The sequence below is a fragment of the Montipora foliosa genome, chromosome 4 (genome assembly GCF_036669935.1).
Source record: "Montipora foliosa isolate CH-2021 chromosome 4, ASM3666993v2, whole genome shotgun sequence".
Lineage (NCBI taxonomy): Eukaryota > Metazoa > Cnidaria > Anthozoa > Scleractinia > Acroporidae > Montipora > Montipora foliosa.
The window spans coordinates 31,292,632-31,302,631 of record NC_090872.1 but is presented as its reverse complement, the minus strand read 5'-3'; the positions used below and the strand labels follow the sequence as shown (position 1 = coordinate 31,302,631).

The following is a 10,000-nucleotide window of genomic DNA, read 5'->3' as shown; positions in this document are numbered from 1 at the left end:
TTTGGTTTTTGTGCTTACAGCCAGTAAAGCACTAGATCATGGTCGATGTAAGACTGATAGAGAAAGAAAGAAAGACCACGTCACGTGATATCGACGGCTTACAGAAACGGATCGAAGTTTTCCCGTGTCGCCTTTTATTGTCAAAAACAGATATTTGCCTTTTTTAAGTGACAAATTGTGTTGAAACCTCAAAATAAAGATACTTGAATTTTTTTTGTGATTTAATATTGTCAAAATTTGCAAAAGAACATAAACATGCCATACGTATGCATGAGCAATGCATAAGCAAAAAAAAAAAAACAACAACAACAAGTCGCATTCACCTCTTCGTCGCATTCTGATGCAAAACACAAGACCTTTAAGTTATATCAAGGATTCTTTCTCCATTTTCTCAGTAACAATCATCCTTTCAAATTTCACAGAAATCGACCCATCCGTCGAAGCAAAGGTGAGCAGGACTGTACTAAATTCAGGCAACTTCGCAAACTGGTACACAAGGAAATGAGAAAGGCTCACGAGGAATATGTAAATAATCTTTTTGATTTTCAAACTGAGGAGAATATTGACAATGCATCAAAAAATGTCAAGGCTGCCATCATCAAGCGTTTGTGGCAGTATGTTAAAGCCAAACACAAAGACTCAATTGGTATACCCATCCTGAAATCAAGAAATCAAATGGAGTAGACATAGCAGATCCTAAATTGAAGGCAGAGGTGCTAAATACACAGGACACCAGAGTTTTTACCAATGAGAACCCTGTATTACCAACAGTAGGTCAGAGTGAATTCCCTGATATGCCAGACATTGCTATCGACCATATTGGTGTTATAAAACTCCATGGGAAAATCAACCCATCCAAAGCAACTCTCATCCCTGCGCACGTACTGAAATTTGCTGCACCAGCTATAGGTCCGTTTTTGACTTTTTTATATTCCAACAATCAATTGATACTGGCACCGTCCCCAGGGACTGGGTAACTGCAAACATAACAGCAATATACAAGAAGAGATCTAAGCCAGAGGCAGCACACCATCGCCCAGTGTCATTAACATCAATCCCTTGCAAAATCCTGGAGCACATATTTCACAATATCATGGCTTACCTGCAAGAGCACAACATTACCAGCATGGTTTTAGACAGCATCGTTCATGTGAGACTTAACTAATATATACCCTGGAGCACCTAGCGCGATCACTTAACTACAGGACCCAAACAGACCTGTTGTTATTAGATTTCTCAAAAGCATTTGACAGTGTAGCGCACAAGCGCTTGCTTCTCAAGCTCGACTATTATGGTATTCGTGGTCAAACTTTGGGTTGGTTGCAGGCGTGGCTAGTAAATAGAACCCAAAACGTGGTCCTTGAGGGCTGTTCCAGTACTGAAGCTAAAGTTCTATCAGGAGTCCCCGAAAGGACGGTTCTTGGAACCCTATGCTTCCTACTGTATGTAAATGATATGGGTAGCAAATTCTCATCACACTTAAAATTATTTTCTGACTGCCTTCTTTAATATGCAATAATAGGGACAACAGCTTCGTCAACGAAAACGTCACCTCAAAATACAACTTTGCACTATCGTAAGTTTCTCGCTGTTAGGCCATCTCGTTCGCGTCGTACAATACGGGCAAAGTATCCTAAAACTAAATTGGTACGAGCGGTTTCAGAGTAAAAATATAGAATTATAGATTGACATTTGTGCGCTCGCGCTGTCGTCAAAACCGCAAATTTGGTGATTTTATGTCGTTGTTGAGCAGAGTACCGCACGAATTTGTGCTAAAATGCGTGCGCACGTGCAGCACGATTAGTTTTACTCTTTTAAAAAATGATATTGTTGTTTCGTGGCGTTGTCATTGACAACCGCGTCGTAGATCGCAAAGTCCCTAATACACAGTCAAGCTGATGCACAAAGTTTACAGAGTGACCTGGAGCAACCCGTAGTTTGGTCTCAAATCTGGCAAATGAATTTCCATCCCTGTAAGTGCTGTGTGCTGCGTATTCACCGATCATAAACCCCACGGCCCACCAATATACCATGCTGAATCAGATCCTTCAAGTGGTGGACCACCAGGCATACCTAGGGATTACCATCACTGAAACTCTTAATTGGAAAATGCTCGTTTTAAATGTAAAGAGCAAAGCCAATAAGACACTAAGATTCATCAAAAGAATCTTCGCTCTTGCCCTGAGAGAATCAAGGCTCAGGCGTATACCTCACTGGTTAGACCCTCATTAGAATATGCTTGTGCATCATGGGACCCCTACAGAAAATACCAAATAGACATGCTAGAGCAAGTCCAGAGACGGGCTGCTCGTTTTGTGACCAATATGTAGATGTAGATGAATCTTTTTAGCGAAGTGAGAAAAGGTCATATTTTTGGGCAAACCGGGTAATGCGCGCGACTCCAGAAGTGATAAATATTTTTGCACAAAATGCCTCCGAATCGAAAAGTGTCGTCTGAGAAGACAAGAAAATCTTTCTAAAAGCTTATTCTAGGCAAAACGTAGTTGGAGGTAATTTTAAGAGTGGAAAGTAAGTTAACGGCTAGCTACGTGAAATACTAAGGCTGTTTACGCAACAAAGAAGCTCACTTTTATTTGACAAGAATATCGTTTACGATTGCCATATTTTGCTACAAAAAACATCCAGATGCCTTTGCTAGGCTCTTAAGAAGCGCTCTATGTAATTTTTTTTCCGTGATTTCGACTAAAATTTGCGGGGGTTTTTTTTTGTCCTTTGTGGGCGCTTTGGCGTGTCAGAGAATGAAATCATTTCAACCGATCCCTGTAAAAACTGACCAGTGTGACTGACTAATGTAATAAAAAACATAAGGTCTGCCAAAATTTGGCCATGGAGAGAAACGGAAATAACGCAATTTTTGGACGAATTTATGGTGGCCCACATTCGACCCATTTGTTCGCGTGATGCCTCAAAATTAGTTTTCAATTAACATGGCGTCTTTGAACTGTAATTCGGGGTGAATAAGGTATTTTCCTGTTGTTGGTGCGTTCTTCACTGCGGACTCGTTCTATTTCGAGTTGCTTGTAAATGATGTTTTTCTATTGTTTTAAATATTCGTTAAAAAGGCACGTGTTGCTCGTGCAAGTGACGGTGGTTGTAAACCGTGGTACAGCTTTCAACTGATTCAAAGGAGTAATGATAGAAATTAATACGTTGACTTTCATAGAATTTAAGTTTGAAAAGTTTTCTCAAAAATTCACAACTGCCCCACAAATTTTCCCCTTCCCGCTTCGGTGGGGAAGTAAATTTCTGGCGATAGGATGGAAAACATGAGTTAGGAGAATTCTTGGCCGAGTTAGTAGTTACATTAGAATCAAAAAAAAAAAAAAAAATCCGCAAATTAATTGCTTCTGTGGTTCCGTTGCGGTATATAGTGCCGAAGGTTGGTCATTTGATGGTTAGTGAGAGTGGTTCATGCTCATCTTTTCATTTCCTTCTTTAATTTTACTTGTTGGAACTTACGGACAGCTACAACTAATCTCATAAAAATAGTTTCCCATACAGCCTACGCCCTGGCACACTACAAAACCTGCCATCTTGTTTTCATAGTTTCGAAAAGTATTCATTGTCAATTTCTATTACAAATAAGAATGAAGCAGTTTAACGTTCATTACCAGTAAGCACATATCCTCTCAGGGTACTATTTTTTCGACTTGCCTTGGTGTGGCCTTGCATATTGCAACACCGTGGTCACGGTAGAGTCCCAATCCATTTTTGAAATTTTGTGCGGGAAGTGAGAGCATGTATAATCCTACCAATTCACACGTTTCAGTTCCGTCGTATGACATTTAATAAAATAAAAGCCCAGTTTAAATGCTGATACCATATAACTTAGCCCAGGCTCACACAGTAAACGATGTAAGCAGAACGACAACAAACTGTTAGGTCAGAACAGCAACAGCAACTCAGCAACTCAGGAGAGAAGGACGTGATTACATTCGGGATAGCCAATAGTTATATGAAGCTATTGCGCAGGTCCGCTAAACAACAACGACGGCACTGGCAAAAGAGCGGCATTTTCCTATACTACTTAAATCATAAGATGGAGGCATGGTGGCCTCATGGTTAGTGCGCTCGACTCCGGAGCGAGTCGTCCGGGTTCGGGCCCTGGCCGGGGACATTGTGTTGTGTTCTCCACCCAGGTTTATAAATAGGTACCGGCGAATTTAATGCTGGGGGTAGCCCTTCATCCCATCCAAAGGGGAGTAGAAATACTCCTAGTCGCTTCATGCTACAGAAACCGGGATAAGCTCCGGCTTAATGGGCCACTGGGCTCGTAAGCAGACTTTACCTACCTTTACTTATATCATAAACCCTCATTATCATCCTTTCCATATAAAACCCCTATATCAGGCCCGAATTATGATTAAACAAACCAATACCGCCTATATCAAGAACTCTTACCCCATCTCGGATCACCTACATGATGCCACGACCTACGATATCAACCTTCCCGTAGGCGTTCATTTAATCGTAGGGGGTTTCCTAATGGGCAAACAAACCAAATTTACGGGTTTAGTTTCCCGGCTTTCGAAACAGAGACAACCTTAAAGTTTTTTAAATTTCGGACAGCCACTGCTCCTGGGAAGTGTCATTTTTAATCACATGACGTGAATGTCATATTTTTGGGTCAAACGTTTAATTTTCAGTGCTTTTGAAAAACATTTGAAATTTTATCTTTAAGAAGATTACGACATTTTTTTAAATTTCCTATACTTGTTTCGATGCTACGAACATCATCGTCAATATCAGAATATTTGAAAAACCTTTAGGACTGTATAACAACTAGGCGAAACATGCATAATTAATTATGACAATGCATCCGATTGGTCCATTCCAACATCGAAACATGTCTGATCTTGGAAATTAAAAAATGTCGTAATCTTCTTAAAGATAACCGTACGATTTGCTTTCTGCCGTCTCGACCATTTGAAATTGGATTTCAAGGATGACGTTTTAAACAAGCTTAGCTTGTATTTTGCATCCTATGAAACTACTAATGCCACGTGCTCCAATTGCAACCAACTGTGCCGTAAAGCAAGTTGCATGCATGGGATCATCATCCTCATCCTCATCGTCGTCCTCATCATCATCAGCATCAGCATTACGTTCCACTCTTATTTTTCTTTTCAACAGCTTAATGACGGTGAGGTCAGTAACCTTATTTCTTCACCTTCTTATTTCATTTGTGAAGAAGAAGAAGAAGACGACGATGTATTCCCTCTTCCCAATCTGCCTCTTTACAGTCTGAGTTCTGTGCTCCAAACGCCAGTCTTTCAAAAGAGAAAGCCCAAAGATAGCGCATCACAGAAGATTGACCTCCCTTCGCCAAGTGTTAATGATTACATGGGTTTCTGGGCATTCCAACCGAACAGATTGGACCAATCGGATGCATTGTCACAAGCCAACGTAGTACATTGCTCCTCATGCCCTAAGCACTGCCCTCGTATCTGTCAAGAGACACAAGGTGTTTTTCCACGCTTTACCGCTTTTCGTGAGGAACGACAGCGTCCAGGCGTTATTATGGTCCCTGTGAGTCGCAACGAGGTAAACGAATCAGCGGTCACCCATGTACCGTTACAGGTAAGATATGGAAAGAAATGATATTAACTAAAAATTAAAGGGGTGCTATGTGAAAAAAAATCAAATCTTTTTTTCCTTTGGATTTCAAAACTATGTTAACTAAACACTAAGAAACCCAAGTTTTGCGCCTTAATTTCAAAAAGACACTTGTTTATTTTAACTGGAATTTTTCTATTTAACGGTCCGCCATTACTAGTTTTTAAATCGTGAGAGAGCTGGGTCGAGGAGAAACTGATGTCAAAGATCACTAGTTTAAGAATATGCAATACCGTAAAAAAGGTTGCTGTTATTCAACGTCGTGAAGTACAATAATAATACAGTATTCTCGTTTGTCTCACGATGTGGTCACTTGTGATGTATATCGCGACGTTTCGACTGCATATTGCTAGTCTTCATCAGGCGATGAGGTCGACGGAAAACCAACCAATCACAGCGGTGCATCCTGCTTAAAAGGTGACGCGTAACCAGTCGACCTCATCGCCTGATGAAGACTAGCAGTATGCAGTCGAAACGTCGCGGTCTACACCACAAGTGACCACATCGTGAGACAAACGAGAATACTGACTTTATTATTATAATATGCAATACGTTTGTACACGACTGAATTAATATGCAATACGAGAGTTTCAGGATTTCAGATTTTTAAACTCGTGTTTTGCATAGGTAATAAACTGTTTTTACACGCTGAAATTTTAAGCTATTGAGTAAATGGCGTCACTTTTCCCTAGATCCAACCCTCTGAGGTCAGTCGGTCACTTTTCGACGTGAGTAATGAAATCCGAAACTTACACTCAAGTAAACAGCCTTTGGATAAAAGTCAAAGCTCAATATTTTCCCAGGTTGGTGTTATGCAAACACATTTTCAAAATCTGAAGGAAAAAAGGAAGTGATTTTTTGATCATAGTACCAGTTTAATAGCAATTAACTTTTTTAAAGACTTCCAGGCCAAAACTGTTGCGGGCAGTCACTCTACGGCAATAATAAATCACAACAAATCAAGTCAAATTTCGTTTTAAGGGACTGTAAACTGTGCAAAGTGTGCACGAGGGATCTAAAATGAGTTAAAAAGGCACTAAAGATTGATGAAATTTCCTTCTTTAAAATAACCCCTTTCCCCTCTGATAAACCTGAACAGTTGTACGTAACCCCCTCTCCCTCAGCACATCATACGTTTAGCTCTCTAATGTTTAGAATTGCAATCAACGAGATGCACGACCAATTTTGCGGATAGTTATCATGAAGGGCCGATTATTTGAATGAATCTTAACTTACTCCTTGGGTTACAACGATCACTCTACCTCCAGGACTTGCAAGAGGTGAGTCTCTTGCAGTAGATTAATCCTTTGCTCCTTTCCTCCTACCCACTTGACACTGTTTTCTACGCGATGGTCCTGCTTTAACGGATAAGTTAGTGGAATTAGTCCAAAAGAAGCCGGGAACGACAGCAGTTTTGCAAGATCCCGATCGTTTGGTTTCAAACGAGCAAACAACGCAACCATCATTATTATTGGAAGCCAACAGTAGTCAGCATAATAGTCGAATATCGATAGACGACGAAAGACTGTCAAATTGTACACAAGAACGACCAAATCCAGAAATTGTAGCCGGCATTGAGGGATTATAACTTGATTTCTTCATACTTCAGAAACAAGTTGAAGAAAATACAAGGCTTTTGTCCATAATAAACGCTCAAAAGCAAGACGAGAATGTTTCTTTTGCCGAACTCATTGATTGCAAAAAGAGGTGTGAAACGTTATTATCCTGCAATCAGAGTTGGAAGAAAAGTGTTTGACGTTTGAGAGCCACGTTTTGTCGTTAGAACAAGAGAATGATTCCCTTACGCTTGCTTTAACCATAATGCATCAGTCAATTCCAGCAGTGCCCATCCCCCCCCCCCCCCTCTAGGCTAACCCCCGGGCATTAGCTTTTTTTTTAAATGGGCAAATTCCCCGGGGTGGGGACACATAAGCTGTCTAAATGCTCCGGGGTGGGGACGAAGAAAGAGGGCAAATGCTCCGCCCCTGGGATCGTCGCCTTCCAATAGGCGCCTGTATTCGCAGGCTACTTTGTCTGTCAAGAATCAAGACATCTTAAATGATCTTTGATCGCATTTTACGCTCGCAAGATCTGTCTTGAAGATCGCATCATTTGAATTCGCAAACCTTTTGTATTTTAACTCCACTTTCATGAATTTAAAAATTGCTTGGCTAGTTTTGAATGCGAAATGCGAAGTAGTAGTGTTTACGCAGTCTTCACGTCAGTGATTGTTTTGTGATATTAGTTCACCTTGTCGCTTTTATATATTTATATGCTTACTAGTATAAATGAAGAAATACCTAAAATTGAGAAAACATACCTTTTAAAACATCCACAAGTTTCTCGAGTCCGTCACGGACAAGCCAGTCTTTAACGAAGGCCTCGTCTTTTCCGATAAACTCTTCCATGTTAATTCGAAATCACGTGTGTCAAATGCCCGGGGGTCGCCCCGGGGTAGGCTAATGCCCAGCCCCCGGGCCGCGATAAAATTGCGAATGCTCCACCCCCGGGACTGACAACTTCAGCAAATGCCCCGCGGTTGCCCGGGGGGGGGGGGGATGGGCACCGCTGGAAGAATTGACTGATGCATAAAGAGTGAAGTTGATAACAATCAATTAAGGTTATGATAACAATCAATTAAGGTTAAGACAATGTTGGGTCCAAGTGGATAAGTCGCGAGGTAAATATGGAAATGCAAAACGTAGTCAGAAGTCAGTGCCCGCTAATATCACTGAAACTCGAAACAGTTTTGAGCCGCTTCGAAATAATGAAGAACGAGATGTGAGAAATTTAGCCTATCAAAAAGCACTGAAATAGCGGTGACAATGGTCAAGAGACATCTTCGTCGTCGTCTCAGTCCTCGAAGACTGTAGAAGGCGCAAAACTATGCAAACTGTTTCAAGTGAATCAGTGACAAATGATCATGATCAAACACAGCCCAATTGCCCAATTGAAGGTTATCATAGCAGGGGACTCTGCACTTAAATATCTTCAAAGCCACAAAATGTCCAGGAACTCGCAAGTCAAAATAGCTATATTCCCGGGATGTACAACGCAAGACATGAAGGATCATATAAAGCCACTTTTACGCAGAAACCCGGACGAGATTATTATCCATGTAGGAACTAATAGTTTGATTTCCAGTAACTCTCTTCGTGAATGTGCAAACGAATTGGTTGATCTAGCCAAATCAGTTACTTCGGAATCCCCAGCCATGATCACAATATCCAGTCTCATCAGTAGATCTGATGATGAAGCCTTGGCCAGTAAAGTTCCTGCTGAGAATAAAGTTATTAAGCAGTTTTGCCAACAAATGGCATGAGGATTTATTATTGATCATTCAAACATTTCAGCAACTTTCAACCTTAATCGGAGTAGCCTTCGCTTAAACAAGGGTGGCACCTCGCGTCTTGCTCTGAATTTTATTAACTATTTACGTGTAAATTGGGACAGTGCCGTCTGGGAATCCGTTTCGGCTGATGCCTTCAAGTGTGATGACCGCAGTAAGTCCAAAAGTCTGCTGTCCAATATTGACGAACGTAAAGTTTTTGTGTCCTCTTTTAAAGCTGATACTTTAGTGATCAACAAGTCTAAAGTAGACTCTACAGTGTATAATAACGAAGTCTATTTACCTGGCTTTGAACTGGTAAGAAAAGATCGTTAAGTTAACAGAAGCAATGGTGGCGGTGTTTGTGCACCAATCTTAACTATCGAACACGAGATGATTCACACGACGATGAGTTGGAGTGTCTTTTTGTCGAAATCAGTAAGCCACGGAGTACACCATTCCTAGTCGGGACTTGATATCGACCCCCAAGCTCTCCACTTGATCTTTTTGGTGAGTTCGAAAAAAATATTGCCAAAATTGACGCCGAAAATAAGGAATTATATTTACTTGCAATTGGCGATGTCAATTGCAATTTGTTGCCTGAAGCAAATTGTCACATTTCTTCCTTTCTGACAATTATTTTATATATATATATATATATGGTCTTAGCCAGTTAATCAGGGAACCAACACGTGTCACTTCAGTTTCGAATACCATAATCGATTTATGCATAACAAATTCCCCAGAGAGGGTCATTCACCTTGGTATTAGTGATCATTCTCTTGTTTTCTTGACACGTAAGGCCCACTACGACCGTAATGGTCCTCGCACGATTGAGACACGGCAATTTAAGCACTTCGACAGAAACAAGTTCTTAAGTGATCTCAACGAAATGCCATGGGCAAACGTGGATGTGCATTCTGACCCAAACGACATGTGGCGTGAATGGAAAGAAATGTTTCTTAGCTGCATTGATTTGATAAGCACGCACCGCTAAAACCGAAATGAGTCCGTAAAATGCAATGCCCATGGATT

General features: G+C 40.9%; 1 protein-coding gene across 3 annotated transcripts in view; it reads left to right on the top strand.

Moving 5' to 3' along the window:
- LOC138000609 (uncharacterized) overlaps nt 1–10,000 on the top strand; it is a 55,600-nt gene that overhangs the window by 40,212 nt on the left and 5,388 nt on the right. For all 3 annotated transcript variants that reach the window (XM_068847143.1, XM_068847142.1, XM_068847141.1), the window contains exon 3: nt 5,155–5,601. In XM_068847143.1, coding sequence (XP_068703244.1) covers nt 5,155–5,601 — 447 coding nt within the window. The remainder of the gene's footprint in view (nt 1–5,154; nt 5,602–10,000) is intronic.